Below are 19,117 nucleotides of genomic sequence, written 5' to 3'. Positions count from 1 at the left end.
GTTTTTATGTCTAGTTTTAGCGCTTCCATTTCATCGAAAAAAAAGTTTTAGCACTATCAACATGATGATTGGTTGCAAGGTCATGACAAATCCAGAACTCAAGCCTAACCCAACTTAAATGATAAGGATTGTTTTGTCTATCAACTTGAGCTTGTTCACAAGACCAACCAAGCTTGTTATATAGCCTAATCCAATATCCATGTTGTCACTCTGAACTTTGGTAGCAGGATCAGTGATTACAAAATGTCGATGAACTACATAGTTCAATCCCATTGTAGAAGGGCTTGTTGATGAGTCCGCGAGAATGCGAACAGCTGAAGTCCAGTCAACATAAGGATAAACTACTAGTTATAGTCCGGCTAGAAGGTGGGATTTCACTAATTGAATTTATTTTTCTTTCTTAGCTTTGAGTTTTTATGAGTTTGAATAGGAGTAGGCTTTCTTTAACTTGAGATATATTTTACTTTTCCTTGATGAAAGATACTCTGTTAATAGAACTGTAAAGCATATATAAAGGGGTGCTAGTGCTGTAACGAAATAAATTCACTCTAATATAATATTGTTCTTAGTTTTTTATATTGTGAATCCAAGAGATACCATAGCCAGTCCATGGCCTTAGTGAGAGGTTCTCTTATTATTTGTGCTCACTAGAAGAGATGGTGATTTCTTCTCTCTTTAAGCACTACAAAGAATCAATCCAGGACTTGGCAGATATTCTAAATCAACCTTGGCTTTAGAATAACATGCAACCCATAGTCATTTGGCTCGTCTGCTTGATTTATTTATTTTTTTTAGTAAACCGGCTTCTCACTACATACGACGATGAGAGAGCCCAGAACTATTGCAAAGTAAAACACGATCTAATGCCTGCGGCACATGATCGGAGGGACCCCAAAATACAAAACCAGAATGGTGGGCTGCATACGAGGCGATCCAGTCCGCAGCCATGTTCGCCTCCCGAAACACATGCGAAATCCGAATTAAATCTAACTCCTCCCCCATGCTCCGGAAGTCTCGGAGTAATGGGTGCAAGTCCGACCTGGCCTGCCGGCAGCGAATCCAGTCCACCACTGTGGTCGAGTCATCCTCTAGAAGAATCCGTCGGGCACCTAGGTGTACTTTAGCATATACAAGACCCTTTTATGCCGCGTGCTCATCTGCTTGATCACCAAACCAAATTATCATAGAAGACTAGAGAAGAAGCTAATCAAATTTTTCTTCAAGAAGATGCTAGGCACGAGCAACATCAAGATCATGACGGTCGCATGAAGATCGATTTTAAATATCGCAGACTTTCTTGACTGGCTTGCTGAAGTTAAAAGGATTCTTTGATTCTATGGATACTTTTGGGTCCAAGAAAGTTGAAACTTCTTGCCTGCAAGTTACAGCACATGCTGACAGATGAAAAAACTATTGAAGGCTCAGTTTTTGCCAATCGACTCCGATCAAATTTAATTTCAGAAATGTCAAAAGTCTATGTAGAGAAATTCTTTCATTCATCTTCGCATAATGATCTAATTGAAACCAAGTCACGGCAGGTGACTAGATTTATGGGCGGATTGACGCAAGTCATCTATAATGAGATTTCTATTGAATCTTTTTGGACCATGAACGAAGCAGTTGGAGAACAACCAAAGTAGAGACCAAGTTGGAGAGCTGCAACCCGAAAAGTGCTATTGGTGCGATTATCCTGGGCATCAACCTAATGAGGGTTATTTTTTCAAGTTGTTGATCAAGCCTGCATAAGCTTAGCTGTTATCATACATCTGAGGTCGCTTGCAACCTTAGTAGCATGACCTTGAGAAGGGTGCACACCATGGCTTGGCTTCCTGAGATGAGAAGACTGAGATTTACTTGGAAGTTCCTTTAGATGGATTATTGTTACTGCATTCATCAACCATTCCGAAAAGCAAAATGATGAGGAATTTCCTAAAACTTGGTGCTGCATTGGCCAATCCAAAAGATATAATTATAAGTCATTTCTTCCTGACTTCATTAAGATAACTGTAATATTTTTTTATTTTTTCTTACGACGACAGGAAACCTGGTCAAAAATCAGGTAAGGATACAATTTGATCCCAGAAATTGGTACCAACCCCCAATGATTTTTGCTAACTACAATTGTCAGTACCCTCAAGCAGAGGAGGCCATCCTGCACAATTTGATAACATCCAGTGTAATTTAATGCAACCATACTCTTTTACAGTAAGAATTTGTAAAAAATGAGTCTGAAGCTGTAACCTATATCTGAAGAAGATCAAAGAAATTCATGCAATCAAGAAGCAGGATTTTGATGCTTGCGAGTGTTCAAGATTTAATCCTTCATTCAAATGCGACATGCTGATTAACATTCTTCGTCAATCAAATATTGTTTGGTAAATTTGCATAAATAAAAAATGTTACTCGGATTAACATGCACGAACACCACAATGATTGCAGACTTTACAGATCCACATTTGAGTGAATATACACATCTTTGGAAACAATGATCAAACTAAAATAAACTATACATTATATACAAACACTTCTTCTTGGATCCATTTGTTGGATCTTCATAGCCAAGAGAACTCCCCACTTCTTTGCGTTGATTCACCAGAATCCCGAACACCAGGTGACACTAAAAATAACTGCTGCCTTTACCTATTTGAGAAGTCGGCTTTAGAATTGATGAAGCAGCTGGATCCTTCGACAACACAATATTTCCAGCAAGGTCAGTTCGGAAACGTACAATACTGTTATCCTTCACAATACTGTTATCCATTATGATTCCACAAGAGCCCCAGGTATCAGCCTGTAACTTGACACCATAATACAGTAGATGATCTGAAATGCTGTTTCCACTCACAGACCTTTCAGAAGTAAAGAAAACCAAACAAGTAAGAGCGCATGAACAACATCACACATTAAATCAACACGTCAAACACAGCCAGCATTGACATATACCTGCTACAGGTTGGATCTTCACCAGAACCATCACAGACCTTCTCAATCATGTATACAAGACTACCTAATCCAATATTGTGGAGCCATACCTGGAAATTTTTCAGAAATGATTTATGACCTTCTGAATTATAGAATAGGAGCTAAAGATTTATAAGCAATTTAGGGATCTTTGGATCTGATTCTAATGGTATCGAACCAGAAGAATCATTTGGAACAACAACCATCCAAATGACAGTAGGATAAAGTAATGCCTAGTTCTAAGGATGTGATTCGAATGGTATTGAATAAGAAGAATCATTTGAAATAACAACCATCCAAATGACAGTAGGAAAAAGTAATGCCTAGTTCTAAGATGGAGATATTTAGGATTGTTTGATGACAGACAAAAGCCGCATCATGAAAGTGCTCAGCCGAAAGAATATGGAGGATACAACTCTCCAAAAAGCAAGGCTATATTAATGTCTATGGCATTAAATTTACTGTATGGAGCATCATGTTACCTCTCTGGCAAAGTGATGGTATGTCTTTTCGGGAAAATAATAATAGTATGGAGGTAAATGTGGAACCATGTCATGCCCATTGGTAACCCGAATTGCATGTGGAACATGTTTGTGGAAGTACGACGCAAAAGCCACATTTCCAATACGAGGTTGTCCAAATGTCATAAGTTGAACATTGTGTATTCCATAATTGACCTACAAAGGAAGAAGGAATAAATGCATGAACTTTCAATTCCAAGTTTCAATCATAACACAAGGGGGAAAGTAACCGACAAGTCTAAGATTGGATGCTTCAAGCCTTTAAATGAGAAGTTACACATGCCACTGCAGAAATAAGTTTGTACAATGACCTCAAGGCCATAATATCTCTACCAATCTATAAAGCAAAAATCTGCATCGCATAAGACACAGAGATATAAAATGATACGCCTACATATCCATGCTTCACCTATACAGTTAAAAGTTTAAGTTAAAAAGCCAGAAACAATCTGGAAGTATGGGTCTAAAATTTAGATGTAACTAGAGAAAAAGTAAGGGTTTAAAAAAACTGCTAAAAACACGAAGGTGTACAGGAAAACAATGATGAAGACAAACGAAAGCAGAGAAAACATCAAAGGGGAAATTTAAAAAAAAAAAAATCACAGCCAGGACAGACTGCAAAGGCACAGCAAACTAGTTTCTGCTGAGTATGACATGCATGCAAAGCAGATGCACTGAAATTGAATGGGTAATTACAGACCCACTAAGGCTAGCGTAAAAATCAAGAACAGAAATTCTGATACAAAAGAAATTCTTTTGCTTTGCAAGGCCTGAAGTACTTTGAACAAGGGGGCTGAAAATGAATTCACTAGTCTTTGAGTTTGAAAAAATTTCATATGGCAGCTCATAAAGAGTGGAAAAAAAAGCATACAAACTATCACAATATAGTCAGTAATAAGATCACAGTGATAATTGGCAGGGATATGCCACAAATTCTGCAATGTATGTCATAAAAAGATGAGCTAAAATAAAATCCTAAGATATATGGAGCAATGTTCAGGCTAGATGGAAAATTTTTTTAAGAGATTCTCAAAATATAAGTATAAAGAATTATCAAGATCTGAGAATTATTTTGTATAAATTTTGCATATGAATTTGTATGAGAAGCATTGACAATATTTACAGTAAGATCGAGTGCACAGAAGGAAGCCATAGCCCCTCCCATTGAATGCCCTGTAACCATTATGAGAATATCTCCATATAGCTCCCTAGTCCTTTGGACAGCACTTATTATCCCAGGACGTACTGTAGTGTTATGGTAAGCAGAATAAAATCCATGGTGCACCTGCAGTCAAAACATAAAGCATGTGACTTGCAATAAGTCTCTATGTCACAATTAACACATCTTCAAATGCATAAATAGAGCTACCAACCATTGCATCAGGCGTGTCTGGGTAGTTCAAATCAAGTTGCTTCCAGAACAGGTCTTGAATCCAATTCTGGATGCTGTTAAAAAACAATCCATCCAATAAAAATAGCCTGAGCAACTTAGGAAGAAAATGTCATACACAATAACAAAGACATTTTTTTAATACCCTAATGACAACAACACCAAATTAGAAACCTTTGTTAAGTTCCCTAGTTGATGATAACTCATAATTACCACTAACCAAAATCATCAAGCCAGTTTTCCCGAGCATGGTATCGATTTTCCAATGCACAAAAAACATGGGCATATGGGCAATGGACACTACTGAAACCAAACATTAAGTAATTGCCTGAATAACGACTATGAAAATTCTAATGAACTTTTCACATACAGGTTAAGGAATGATTTGATTAGCACGTTTAATAACAGAGAAAATTCTAATTGTAGGCATATGTTTGGGCTAAGCTCTAGTATCCAGCATGCCTTGTTCATATAAAAGAGAGAGAGAGAGAGAGAGAGAGAGAGAGAGAGAGAGAGAGATAGTTAGGCCACATCCACTGTTGATACGATAGTAGTGGTGGTAGATAGCGTAGCAGTATTAAGTGTAGATCCAACACAACGAAAACATAAATGGAACTAGCAGCAATGTTGTCACTAAACACTAAACCGATGACAGGATCTTGTACTGCAGAAGTGAATTTTCTTACAAAGCCAAATTACAGCACATGTTCTTATCAACCAAAAGAATAGGACTAACCAAATTAGTAGTTCATACTCTTTTCCCATAAACAGACACCATCCATCCCCTCCATTCCTCCCTCTAATGAAACAGAAACATGGCAATACACTTTCAGAAATTACAACCATCTGCTTCCTACCGTTTTCTGAAATTTCTGCCAAAGAAACATGTAACATATGCCTAAGATGAACCCATGAACCAAATCTCACTACTAAGGGGAATATCACAGGACTAATGGAATATGAGCAGACCAACTTACAGTTAATGTTCCATACATATTGGATGGAGTTATTCGATTACATATGCTATAATTCAAGTAACAGATAAAAACCATGTTGTCAAACAGCATAGATAAAATTAAAAGGGGGAACAGGCAAAATATTACTAATACCTGTTCTCTTGAGTTCCTCTGAATGCAATTATGATAGAATTAAGATCATGAGCAATGCCAACAAAAGCCTGCATAAATAGTTTATTCATAAGAAAAAATGTAGAAGCTTGTGTGCTTGAGTAGCTAGAAAGCATAACATGAGGCTAAAATATGGGGCTGATGTAAAGTTAGAACATACCTGTAAGCAGTTTTGGAAATCAACAATCAGCTCTATCATCTCAAACCCCTGCATCAATATAAGTCAGTGTGCACCAGTTACCCCATGTTCAAAAATAGTCATCTTGAAAGGGAGACAGCAAGACTCAAAGATTTGCATGTATGTTCATTTGACTGGAAGAAATGTAAAAGCATATTCCATATACCGTTGTCATATCATTACACCTTGCACACGTCCAAGTAAATAGGGCAGTTAGATCAGACATGTATACCTGCAAGATGCAGCAACTTGTGCAGGTCAGAAATTCCTAGAAAAAAAAAAATGAACTTGAATACCAGATTCCTAACAAATATTCATTTAATGATATATGCAACAGGTCATAGTATGTTCGAAGCCAGTTCATTAATAATAGGGACGGCAAAATTGAAAATTATTTATTGACTAATAAACCCTACAATCTAAGCATTGGAAAACAATGTAATACAAGAGATTTATTGAATGTAATTTTTTGCAGTATTATAGTTGAAAATCTTTTTAAAACAAAACTTACAGCAGAAGCATACTCCACAAGTATCTTGGCAAGAGTGTGGTTATAAATATGACTGTAATCCTCATGCTTGATCCTAAGTTCTGTCATGATGAAAGTATAAAAGTCAAACAGATGGTCGTGATTCAAATCATATAGCCAAAGAAACTACCCACATGTTAACTGCAAATATGATAATATAATGTAAAAATGGCTTTTACAACTATTGTCAAGAAATACACCATTAATGCAGCAAACTAAAAAAAAAACAGAGCTTCATTTCTAATAAAGATTTACTAGTTCAGCATAAAAAAGGTTCTTGATATAGTTGCTTGAAATGAAAGCCTAATTCTATATTATGCATAGAATAACTGCATCAAGCCAGGATAATGCAATTTATGAAACAAGTTTGCAAAATTTGATAAGCAATTACATCACAGCAAAGGTTGTCTGGATAAGAAGTTTGCTCTCATATGTGAAAAGACTAGGGAGTCAAAGAATAGCATATCAGATTGTCCCTGCATCAGAAAAGCATCCTATGCTGTCATACTCATACTATCATGATTCATAGCTTGAGATCCAGCGATGTCAGGGACGAGCATGTAATGAGGACTTTTTTTATTTTATATGGGGCTCATCTTCTGAAAGTACATAATTGAGAAGCACAGACCATCTGATCAAAAACAATTCAAATTATAATTTAGCTGTCTGATCAATGAAAACCAGTTTATAGTAGATTCAGAAATAGTTTTAGAAATTATTGAGAAAAACTTTCTTGAAACTAATCTAGTAAGCAATAAAAAATCAAAAGTGAATCTTAAAGTTTTGAACATTTATAGTCATCTGCATGTAAGTATGACGATTTTTTTAAAGAAAATCATGAGATGGGGTTTTAAAGTGTTTCAGACAATACCAGATTAAACATAAGTAACCCAATTAAGGCACAGCATCACCAAAAAAAAAATGAAGGATGGATATTCCAGTGAATATATTCTTTTCTTTGTTTCTCATCAGGTTATAATCAAAACAGATATCTTTTTTCATCTTACATCATTTTCGTTTTACACCTATTCTTCTATATTATTTTTGCATTCTTCACTTTCTTCTTTAGTCCATCATATCCAATTCAAATCAATATAAAAAGAGTCTGCATAAGATATTCCTTCCTTTCTCAAAACATCTTATAACGAATAATGGACCAGAATCCTTTAGAATGTAAAAAGTCAAAAGCAATTTAATTTGCTGATGCCAGATAAGTTGATATTACTCTATCAACATGGAGGGAGGTTAACCAACCATCCACAAAGAGCTGAATGTATCTTCCAGGAGATACCTAAAACTTTTGGAACGTTTTCGCAATCAAAACCAAGCGTCATAGCTAATCAGTTCTCATGAACAATCACAAGAATCATTCCCAGATAAGCATGTCACTATGCAAGTCTTTCTTTTCACTGAATAACCTATTTTCAGCTCTCCACCACTCTGAGAAGCGCTTTGTATAATAACATAAAGTAAATGGAAACCACTTCAAAGCAGCAGCATTTTGTATGGCAAAATAACATATACTACCGTCCTCAAAAATGAATCTTGATCGAGAAAAACATGTGAAAATTACCTCTCCCTTCCGAAACTGAGAGTAAAAATATCAAAGCCACCACCTTTAGCCATTGCCAACGTTCCATTACCTAAAAAAATTCAATACCTGAACAGAGCTAAAAATTTGTATATATTGCAAGAATTATAACTATAGAATTCGCTAAATTTTCCATGGTAGCATAAGGAATAGGACCAGTCCGGGTCAGATTAGTCGAAAGGTAGGGCAAATTTGATGGGGTTTCGAAGTACCGTCCAGAAGACAAAAACCGCTCCCTATTCCCCTTAATGATTAAATTAATAGAACGCGAGAAGGGGAGAGAGAAGGAGGCGAGAGACCGCCGAAGACGGAAACTGGCGATCTCCCCACCGTTTTGGGTCGACGTCGTTTTCTTCGTTTTAGGAAGGAGACGAAGAGGAGAAAGAAAAAAAAAAAGAAAGAGCTATAGGGAAGGGGGAACATGAAACGGGAAGAAACTGGGGAGTTCTAAATACACCCCCCCGATTGCTCAGGATACCCCCCAAAAACCAAAAAGAAAATACCCAAACTAACCTTTAGTGTAATTACCATATTGCCCTTGAAATTTTCTCAGTACACCCCCCTTCCTCCTCCTCCGTCTCCTCCTCCGTTTCGTTTTGAAAAGGAAAAAAAAAACCACCCCTCAAACCCCCCTTAAACCCCTCGATCCATTTACATCGTTTAGGCGATCTTTGAAGGAGATTTAAGCCCCATTCGAAGCATGGACAAGCAACTAGTGATTTGGGACGAAGAATCGGCCGCAAAGGTACGTGTTCCACCTTGTTTCGAAAGTTTTTTTTTTTCACGGTTCGTGCTCTGTTCGGCACTGGATCGCCGAACAAAAGGCTTCTGTTCGGCTGCATAGTGCCGAACAGAAGCCTTCTGTTCGGCAACCCTCTACCGAACAGAAGGCTTCTGTTCGGCTGCACAGTGCCGAACATAAGGCTTCTGTCCGGCACACTGCAGCCGAACAGAAGGCTTCTGTTCGGCACTCTGCAGCCGAACAGAAGCCTTCTCGTGCCAAATCGCGTGCCGTGCTGAATTTTGTGCCGAACAGATCCTCTGATTCATTAATTCTTGGTGATAAATTATTTTATATGTAGGGCTATGCTACAACCGAATCGAGTATAATTGGATCAGAATTTGTACTGGATTACACAAGCGAATTTACAACTTACGAGGTATTATAATATATTGTGCAATTTTGTATTAGTTTAGCGAGCTATTTTTACAACTGTGTACTTACATAAATTGTTTAATGTATAGATCTTCAAGAGTAGAGAGGACTTGTGTAATTGGTGTCGTGAAGCTGGGAGGCGAAATGGTTTTGTTGTTGTAATCAAATCATCCGATGCAGGTACCATTTCTAAGAAACCCAGAATTACGTTAGGTTGTGAGAGGGGTGGGACGTACCGAACCACAAAAGAAAAGCGAATAAAGACTGCCTGTGGGACAAAGAAGTGTGGATGCCCTTTTGCATTAAGAGGAAAGAAATTGGATACTGCGGATGATTGGATATTACTGGTCGTATGTGGAGTGCACAATCATCCCGCTGCAGAGAATCTGGAGGGGCACTCATATGCAGGGAGATTATCTGAGCAGGAGACGGAATTGTTAGTGGATATGTCGAAGAGTTTGGTTCGTCCAAAGGACATATTATCCACATTGAAGAAAAGAGATGCCCTCAATGTTACGACTATCAAGACTATCTACAATGTACGTCAACGGTTTAAGGTTGCAGAGAAAGCCGGGAGGTCTGAAATGCAACATCTATTAGGTAAATTATCAGAGGCTAAATATATTGAGTGGCATAGGAATTGTACTAATACGGATGTTGTGCATGACTTATTTTGGGCACACCCTGGCAGCATTGATTTGTTCCGTGCATTTCCCCGTGTGTTGATAATGGATTGCACGTACAAGACGAATAGGTATCGTCTTCCGCTCTTAGAGATTGTGGGGGTGACATCTACTGACATGACATTTTCAGTTGCTTTTGTATACTTAAATTCTGAGGGGGAAGAAAGCTATACTTGGGCATTAGAGAGATTGCGCAGTGTCATAGCTGATGATGTTTTGCCTGAGTTGATTGTTACAGATAGAGACTTGGCTTTGATGAATGCAATTCATAGAGTATTTCCTACTGCTAGACATTTATTATGTAGATGGCATATTAGTAGGAATGTTTTGGCCAAGTGCAAAAAATTTTTCGAATTGAAGGAGAAATGGGATAAATTTATTATGAGTTGGAATGTACTAGTGCTGTCCTCCACGGAAGACGAGTATAATGATCGCTGGAGTGCACTGCAGAGAGAGTTCGGTACCTATCCAGATGCACTACAGTATGTGTCAGATACTTGGCTGAGCAAATACAAGGAAAGATTTGTTGCGGCGTGGACTGATACATGCAGGCACTACGGAAATGTGACGACAAATAGGTATCACAAATAAAGACTCATTTAATTTTAATTTGCCTCAATTCTTATATCTAACTTTCATTTGTTTACTAGGGTCGAGAGTGCACATGCAAAGCTCAAAAAGCAGCTTGGATCAAGCCAAGGAAGTTTCGAGTCATCTTGGACTAGAATACATGGATTGATTGAGTTGCAGCACAGCTCCGTTAAAGCCTCATTGGAGAAGAGTTTATTGGTAGTGCAGCACAACTTCAAGCCAGCTGAATTCAAAGAGTTGCGAGGTTTCATATCTATAAGTGCGTTAAATCATGTCCTCGCCCAATCGAAACGAGCCAATTCAGTTGGGTTTGATGATTCAAATTGTAGGTGCGCTATTCGACGCACACATGGTATACCATGTGCTCACCAGATTGCGCGGTACAGGGTGGAAGGTCGGCCCATTCCTCTCGACTGCATAGATCCTCATTGGAGGAAACTTGATATTCTGCCTACCCCCCCCCCCCCCCCCCCCCCGTGCAGCCAATTCAGTTGAGTTGTGATGCAGAGTTAGATTTGATTGCGCTACGATTCAAGAAGTTAGATGGGGCTTCTCAATTGCAGATGATCAAGAAGTTACGAGAGATTGCAAGTCCAGATAGTACACCTCTTTTAGAGCCTGCAAAACGGAAGACCGGTTCACGTGGGCGCGCTTCACTGAAGGTTGATACGTCTACTCGACGTGACCCGTCTGCGTTTGAGTTGGTTCTATCTGGACAGGATAGTTATTCACCTGGTGTTGAGAAAGTTACCATCCGCAATCCATCTACTCAGATTCAAAAGAGACGGCCCAAGCAAAAGGTAAGTACCAAATATTTATTTCCTTACAATAGGTATCACAACGTCTACGGGACGGTCCGTGCCGTGCCGGTATGTCATGTGCCGATACGGGACATGTCGGGACGTGCCGTGCCGAGATGTGCCGATACGGGACATGTCGGGACGTGCCGTGCCGAGATGTGCCGATACGGGATGTGCCGTGCCGAGATGTGCCGATACGGGATGTGCCGTGCCGAGATGTGCCGATACGGGACATGTTCTGCCATTGTTACATATTTTCTATCATTTGATATTATTTGCAGGTTTTTCGTACTAGAGCCCAGTCACATACGCCCATTATCTATATTGATGCTATTCCTTCTGCCTTGAGACCATACATCCAGCATATCAAGGATGTAAAAGCTGATGGGAATTGCGGATTTAGGGCAATAGCTGACTTACTGGGATTTGGAGAAGATGACTGGGTGCGTGTTAGGAAGGATTTATTGCAAGAGTTGCAATGTCATTCGGACCACTATCGCACATTATATGGTGTGGAAGGGACGATTGCTGAGATCACTCATGCATTATCATATTATGATGATTGTCCACCATATGACAGATGGATGACTATGCCGGACATGGGTCATCTTATAGCATCCTGCTATAATGTTGTCCTATACCATCTCTCGTTGCAACAATGTCTGACCTTCCTACCTCTCCGTTCTGTGCCAGTACCTCTTCTATCCCGCAAAGATATCGCTATCGGATTCGTAAATGGAAATCATTTTGTTGAGGTACTACGTTCACAAAACTTGCGAATATTTAATTTTGCTTATTTAATTTTGCTTATTTATAATTTTGTAGCTATTAATATTTTCTTATTTCTAATTTTGAAGGTGTTCTTGTTGCCAGGACATCCCGTTCCGCCAGTAGCGACCAACTGGCGAAAATATCATCTTCCTTGTGCTACCGGATGGGAAAATTCATATGAAGCACGGATTCAACAGTTCAAAGAGAGCATCTCACCTAATGTTATAATTAGCGAGACAGTAGAGTTAGATTGATTATTTATATATGTACAATTTTTGAAAGTTGTAAATTTTTTTGGCCTCTTAGAGTCATGTACTGTGAAACTCCATCATCAATATAAATCAAAAAACATCTGTCTTCGCATTGTTAGATTGATTGTTATGTGCACTGTTATATTTGTGTAAAATAGAACGGGCCAGGCTTTACAAAGATTACACGTAAATGTACCAAAAATATATATTTTTCATTAATATCAAAGGCTTTACAAAGATTACAAAGGCTCCATCATCAATCCCTATGACGCCATCGTCGACGCGTGTACTGCTGTACGTCCGAATGAGAGGGTCCTGGATCCGAATGAGAGGGTGCTGTACTCGGGCCAGACTCATCACCCAGAAGTACCTGATGCATCTGAGAAATAGCATCATATAGGTGCCCGGCACCTAGTGACGTAGCCTCTGAGGGACCCATCCGTACAATGTCGGTACTGATACCGAGTGCAGCTGCATTACGCCGCCGGTGCATGTCAGCATCATCATGACCTCCCCTAGCTCCAGAATGAGTACTCGAGCGCAGATGAGGAGGCTGAACTGCAACGTGCGTGATACGGAGATACCACTCCATGTATCCCGGTACGCTGTCTGATGGCCGGGTAACTGGGTGGCTCCTGCTCGCCTGGCTCAGCACGTGGTCCTCCCACCGCTCCCAAAGCTGATCCATATAGGAGTAATGTATCCGGTACGAGCCTGCTGTGGAACCTCTGTTGGCTCGCGTAGGGGCTAGTGGCGCTCGAGGGATGGTCTGAATACGACCAAACTGTCTAAGAACCCTTTCTGGATGATAGGGTTCTACGATATCAAGGCACTTGATGGAGCCACTAAAAAATGCGACGGGTATATATGGGCGATCTCCCCGAAGCCGATGATGGGGATCCCAAATAACCTGTAAAACAAAAGGTCCATTTCAGTTTTATACTATATCGCATATTAAAAGTACTGACAAACACAAGCAAATGGTAATATGATACGTACCTCATCGATGCTCAAAAGGTCCAATGACTCACGTAGAACCACTAAATGGTCCATCGTGGTACGGGATGGAGTACCGGGCATCCAGCGGTGCACGCGGGGACTGGCATCAGTATACTCGAGCGACGGGTGAGGACTGAGTGCTGGAAAATGCTCATAAATCCATGCCTGCAGAAGCGTCATATAACCACTGATCTGTCTCACTGATGACCTCGACGCAATCCCCAACTGCCGATACAAATATGCTAAGGCAGCTGTACCCCAGGCATATGTGCTCACCCTATCCAGATCCCGCAGTAAACACAGATACGCTATAGGCACCCTGGTCCCACTCTTATCAGCAAAGAGTGTGCAGCCTAACAAAAATAACAAATAGGCTCGTGCTGCACACTCTATCCTCTGCTGCCTGTCTCTATCAGATACAGAGTGAAACTGAGTCCTCAGCCACTCCATCCTCACAGACTGACCGCGCGATGACAGTACCTCCTGACGCGCGTCTCCAGCTGACACCCCCAACAACTCCACAAGTAGCTCCTCAGCATCCCGATCACTCATCCTCTCAGGAGAAACTGATACTGAGGAACCTGCGACAGGAATCCCTAAAATGGCGGATACATCATCCAACGTGATAGTGATCTCGCCAAATGGTATATGGAAGGTGTTCGTCTCGGGCTGCCATCTCTCTACGAAGCCCGAAATCAGAATCTTATCGATGAATCGATAAGAGCACTGTACTAACTCTACGAGGCCCGACTGCCTCAATAGTGCTCTGAACCTGGTATTTGGTTGGTTTGAAGACCACCACTTCCATTCACCAACCTTGGCAGTATGGTTCATGCACTTTAGTGGAGCTCGTTCCTGTAATATAAATGTATAATTACTACTACTTTATAAAACATCAATAAACAAAATATAATGCTATAACAAATAAACAATACCTGTTGCCTCCAGATGGAAGCTGCTATATGCGTCCTGAAACTGATCAGGACGGACTCATCCTCTGGACCTCCTGGACATGGTCCAACGGACTCATCGTCTTCGCCCCTAGCGGGCATATCATCATGCTCTGACTCAGGAGAGTCCGATGGCATATGAGCAGGCTCGGGAGAAGCAATCCTAGCACGACGTCTCCTAGCTGACGCCGTAGGTCTAACTCTGGCGGGACGGGGATCCATGTCTGAAAATATAGAAATTCAATGTTAGGCTATATCAAAGAAAATAATTCAATTGCATACATAAATGTTCGGCACAAAATTCAGCACGGCACGCGATTTGGCACCAGAACCCTTCTGTTCGGCTGCACAGTGCCGAACAGAAGGCTTCTGTTCGGCTGCACAGAGCCGGACAGAACCATTCTGTTCGGCACTGTGCAGCCGAACAGAAGGCTTCTGTTCGGCACCGTGCAGCCGAACAGAAGGCTTCTGTTCGGTTGAGTGTTGCCGAACAGAGGGCTTCTGTTCGGCACTGTTCAGCCGAACAGAAGGGTTCTGTTCGGCGATCCAGTGCCGAACGGAGCACTGGAGGCGGGGGGGCGGGGAGCTACCTCGACGTGGTCGTGGAGGCGCCGGCGAGGTGCTCGTTGCTCGGGAGATGGCCGGGGAGGTGGTTCCGGGAGAATGCCGGCGACGAGAGGGAGAAGGGGAGAATGCCGGCGACGAAAGGGAGAAGGGGGAATGGGGGGGTTTTGGGCGAGGGAGAAGGGAGAGACGGAGGGGGTTTGGCCGCCGGCGAGGTGCTTGAGGTGCTTGAGGCGAAGTTTTTTGGGCGGAAGGGAGAAGCCGGCTGGAGTGGAGTTTTGGAGGGGAAGAGCGGGGTTGGGGGGGGGGGGGGTTTGGGGGGTGTAGAGAGCAATTTAGGTGAGGGGGTGGGGAGGGTGAAGGGTAATTTAGGATTTTTTAATTTTTTAGGGGTGTCCTTAGCAAATGGGGGGGTGTAGAGAGTATTTAATTTTTTTTTAATTTTTGGGGGGTGTCCTGAGCAATCGGGGGGGTGTATTTAGAACTACCCGAAGAAACTGTACGAATCGAAACAATTGTTTGCCGGAATGCCCGAAATGCCCCGAGTTGTCGGCCAACTGTTTGGTGTGGACCGGGTTTGGGGATTGCACTAGGCCTGCATTTTTTTCATTCTGATTGGGCCGGATTGGGCCGGATTGCACTAGAGCTATATATCCTTAAACGGACCGAGCTCGAGTTTGCATAGACCCAGTCCGACCAGTGTACTTAAATTAATATATATTATAATATTTTATATATATACATATTTATGATATCTGTTAAATATCCTACGAGCTTTAATAATTATATCCCTAATACATAAATCTCTAATTCCCTCAGGCCTCCGTGTCGTCCGCTCCCTCTCTCACAACCATCACACCGTTCACTCCCCCTCTCGCTAGTGCCATGTCGTCCCCTTCCTCTATTGTCGCCACCGCGATGCCCCTCCTCCGCTCGCTGCCGCCGCGATCCAAATAAACTCTAGGTCCGGCCTGACGTCCGAAGCTATTAGCACTCTTCGGGGCTTGCCAATCATGATTGTTTGACGAAAAAAGCTTCCTCGGGCTTGTGAAGTAAGCCCAAGGCCCAAGCCGGATCGTGCTTGGTCCCAGCTAACTTTGTTACGTATGAGGCCCGAAGTAAGAAACTAGAAGAAATTGTACAAAAATAGAAAGAAACAATTGTTTGCTGGAATGCCTGAAATGCTGAGTTGTCGGCCAACTATTTGGTGTGGACTAAGATTGGGGGTGGGATGGAGAGGGGACAAAAAGGGTGAAAGTGTTGGAAATAAACTGTTCCAGAAAATTTTAAATCTAAAATACTCTACTTCAACAAATAATAAGCAGAAATAGGCTTAGAGAAAATAAATAGAGAAAGTGGAAAAATAGAACCCAAAATGCTGAGGAGTGGTATGTTGGTCACTTTTCTTGAAATAGATTTTGCTGCCTTACAGTGCACTAGGCTTGGATGGCGTTCTACTCCTGAGATACAACAGCCTCTCTCACTGTTCCTTCTGCCTCAATGATTTGTACGGATCAAAGAAGCCTTCGAACCCAGAATCAGTATGCAGCAAGCTCGTTGATTGAAAGAAAAATAACAGAAAGGGAGAATAGAAGTTCTCTGCTTTCGATTATATATTCTGTCTAATCCGACGAGGTCTATTTATAGACTTCTTCGGGACAGACGCGACCAAAAACCGATCCAACGGTTAAAACTGGTAATAAAGTTTGAAAAAATACTGGGAGTAAGGCCACCGGATGCGAGGTCAGTCGCGAAGAGGTGCAAGCGGGGAAGCGACATGGCTCTTCGCATCTTGGGTGCGAGGCATGGCCCACGCACCTCTTGGCTCATCGTACCTATGGTCCGACCTCAGCTCCTCTGGGCTCATCGCATCTGTGGTCCGACCTCGGCCTCGACACCTTTTGGACGAGCACGGGCGAGATACGACCTTAGCTCTTCGCGCTTCGGACGAGCATGCGCACGAGGTGGGTCGGACGGGCACAGGCGCAAAAAACCTCGGGTCACACAGGCGCAAGGAACCTCGGACGAGCAGGGCCGAACGAGCACAGGCTGGGAATCGAACCTGTTACCTCATCCCCATCAAACCAACACACTAACCATCCAAACTATACTTCCTTTTTATCATATATATATATATATATATATATATATATATATATATATATATATATTTTAAGTATGAAAACTTTTAATCATTAATTTAACCAAAAAAGCTAACAGAAAGGTTAGAAATTTATTTCCACGGTAGAAATTTACTCCACTTCATCGAGCACCTAACCCGACTCAAATCATAATGAGCTATATTTTACCTGATATAGGTGATGGTAGAACTTAGCCTAAATTCAATCTAGATCTATATAACTCTTCACAAATCTCCTCATAAGATAAAAAAAAAAGAAAAAAAGACTTCTATACAAAAAAAAAAAAAAGCTTTTTGTAGCTTTTCTTGACCAAAACTATCCAACCCATCCAGCTTAACTCTATCCATCCTGCTCCGCTCTGAGGTTCTATCTGCCTATCTTATCTTGAGGTAAGTTTAAAATAAGTATAAGTAATGACCTACTCGATCCATACATGATCCGTTGCTATCCTTAGTGAATGGTCCCAAGATATTGATATCAGCCCAATAAGCTTGAAATGGCCCTACTATTTGTGCATCCTACCCCAAACATGCTAGCACTGTGTAGCCCTTCCTCACTTGGAATGCAAATATAGCACATGATGGTATGTTTTCTTGAGAAAAAAAATCTACCAACAATGGAGTAGCACAATAGGAGGAAGAAATGAACTCTCAAAGAACAATAAAGAATACAATTAGAAATTTTATTCAAGATGTTCTCCCTAATGATTGGAAACCTCTATTTATAGTTATAAACTTTTCCATAAATATTTTTTTATTTATTTCTCGCAATTAAAGAAAATAATATTTTGCTAGAACTTGATGTGGTGCAAAAGAATATTTTCTAAGATATACATCTTGGTTAGATTTGTCAAATCCTTCCAACTCAGCCTAAATTGTATTGATAGCGGTTTCATTTAATTAAATCTCTTTTAAATAAATTTGTGATAGGCTTGATTGAGGCCCAAACTCAATATCGAACACCTTTGTTCTTCTGATAAATCTTTGATATATATTGGTTTAAGTATGTATCAACTAAGTCCATGATATATGCATCATCAGTCCACCAAATATTGATTTGATAACAAAATATATAACCATCCTATTATTTAGAAGTTCCAATGCTGCTAAACCACATGATAGGAGTAACTTTTTGTTCACGTTAGGAAAAAAAAAACTCCCCCAAAGTGGATATTATTTTAGAGGGAAAGACAAAGCAATGTTTAAGGCGCAACCACATACGTCAAATAATATTAGATTGATTTGATTGAGATGGGTCTTAGGTTGAAAGTTAGGTCACTTGGCCAAATCAAAACTTACCTCCTTTTGAGGACTCCAATAATATTATTTATAGCCTGCATGGAGCAACTATAAATACTCTAATCAAGTATGGAACAACATTAATCTTACTTGCATGATCTCCTAACAAAATTGTGATGAAAAGAATGTCTAAGAAAGCCTATGATCTCTCTTCTCGAAAAGTAATGCCACATTTTTCTAGTCCTCCGCACCAAACCAAAAATTATGTCTCTTTCCTGAAGAAGTTTTTGAGAAAGTCTAAAGATTTGATATAAGCTTAGCATTCATTTTTGAGTATCGCTACATATCACTGCTCCACTTTTGGCATAGTTCCCCTATTGTATGCAACAATTAGTGATTAGTTAAGATTCATTTAGTTCGCAATCAGAATCGAAATCAGAATTGAAATAAGATGTTGAGGCATACAACTATGTTTGTCCGGTATATATTGAAAATTGTCTTGTAATATACGAGGCCACAAGGGTGCAGTTTAAAAGAATGTCTTTATTCTTCCCTCATCGTTGAAAAATGAAGCTTCTTAATGTTAATCCATTTTTCCATATAAAAAGTCATAATACTGATCCCAAATAGTCTGAACAAGAGTTCCCCCCTCCCCCTTATTGGATCACCCACAGCA

General features: G+C 40.5%; 3 protein-coding genes across 6 annotated transcripts; 2 read left to right on the top strand and 1 right to left on the bottom strand.

Moving 5' to 3' along the window:
* Positions 1-2,304: 2,304 nt before the first annotated feature.
* On the bottom strand, positions 2,305-8,720 carry LOC103711735 (lipase-like). 4 transcript variants are annotated; one of them, XM_008797996.6, is made up of 11 exons: positions 8,510-8,720; positions 8,280-8,349; positions 6,689-6,768; positions 6,344-6,409; positions 6,160-6,207; positions 5,982-6,049; positions 4,856-4,928; positions 4,606-4,767; positions 3,444-3,638; positions 2,944-3,032; positions 2,305-2,849 (listed from the first exon to the last, which is right to left on the bottom strand). In XM_008797996.6, the coding sequence occupies exons 2-11, from the start codon at positions 8,344-8,346 to the stop codon at positions 2,618-2,620; spliced, it is 1,080 nt and encodes a 359-aa protein (XP_008796218.2). In that variant the 5' UTR covers positions 8,347-8,349; positions 8,510-8,720; the 3' UTR covers positions 2,305-2,617. The 4 variants fall into 4 exon arrangements, with proteins under 4 accessions (XP_008796218.2, XP_088569807.2, XP_088569810.2 ...); XM_088713681.2 differs by having other exon boundaries at positions 4,856-4,961; positions 8,510-8,649; XM_088713684.2 differs by lacking the exon at positions 6,689-6,768 and having other exon boundaries at positions 8,510-8,704.
* A 75-nt stretch (positions 8,721-8,795) lies between these two features.
* Positions 8,796-11,170, top strand: LOC149751049 (protein FAR-RED IMPAIRED RESPONSE 1-like). Its single transcript, XM_089928046.1, has 5 exons — positions 8,796-9,042; positions 9,380-9,457; positions 9,543-10,714; positions 10,787-11,107; positions 11,149-11,170. Exons 1-5 carry the CDS (start codon positions 8,998-9,000, stop codon positions 11,168-11,170), a joined length of 1,638 nt encoding a protein of 545 aa, XP_089784172.1. The 5' UTR covers positions 8,796-8,997.
* On the top strand, positions 11,162-14,819 carry LOC149751048 (uncharacterized). Its single transcript, XM_089928242.1, has 2 exons — positions 11,162-11,527; positions 11,809-14,819. Exons 1-2 carry the CDS (start codon positions 11,291-11,293, stop codon positions 12,550-12,552), a joined length of 981 nt encoding a protein of 326 aa, XP_089784368.1. The 5' UTR covers positions 11,162-11,290; the 3' UTR covers positions 12,553-14,819.
* The last annotated feature ends 4,298 nt before the right edge of the window (positions 14,820-19,117 follow it).

Source organism: Phoenix dactylifera, chromosome 17 (assembly GCF_051530095.1).
Source record: "Phoenix dactylifera cultivar Ajwa chromosome 17, Ajwa_hap1_PhDact_Kaust_v1.1, whole genome shotgun sequence".
Classification (NCBI taxonomy): Eukaryota; Viridiplantae; Streptophyta; class Magnoliopsida; order Arecales; family Arecaceae; genus Phoenix; species Phoenix dactylifera.
This window is presented reverse-complemented; position numbering and strand designations above follow the sequence as displayed.

Excerpts from the sequence above, each read along its gene's own strand:
- LOC103711735 (XM_088713681.2), bottom strand. The coding sequence starts at position 8,346 with ATGGAACGTTGGCAATGGCTAAAGGTGGTGGCTTTGATATTTTTACTC. Across the intron at positions 6,208-6,343 it reads GGTGTAATGATATGACAACG|GGGTTTGAGATGATAGAGCT; the intron begins GTATATGGAATA and ends ATATTGATGCAG. Across the intron at positions 3,033-3,443 it reads ACCATCACTTTGCCAGAGAG|GTATGGCTCCACAATATTGG; the intron begins GTAACATGATGC and ends AAAAATTTCCAG.
- LOC149751048 (XM_089928242.1), top strand. The coding sequence starts at position 11,291 with ATGATCAAGAAGTTACGAGAGATTGCAAGTCCAGATAGTACACCTCTT. Across the intron at positions 11,528-11,808 it reads AGAGACGGCCCAAGCAAAAG|GTTTTTCGTACTAGAGCCCA; the intron begins GTAAGTACCAAA and ends TATTATTTGCAG.
- LOC149751049 (XM_089928046.1), top strand. The coding sequence starts at position 8,998 with ATGGACAAGCAACTAGTGATTTGGGACGAAGAATCGGCCGCAAAG. Across the intron at positions 9,043-9,379 it reads ACGAAGAATCGGCCGCAAAG|GGCTATGCTACAACCGAATC; the intron begins GTACGTGTTCCA and ends TTTTATATGTAG. Across the intron at positions 11,108-11,148 it reads TGTGCTCACCAGATTGCGCG|ATCCTCATTGGAGGAAACTT; the intron begins GTACAGGGTGGA and ends TCGACTGCATAG.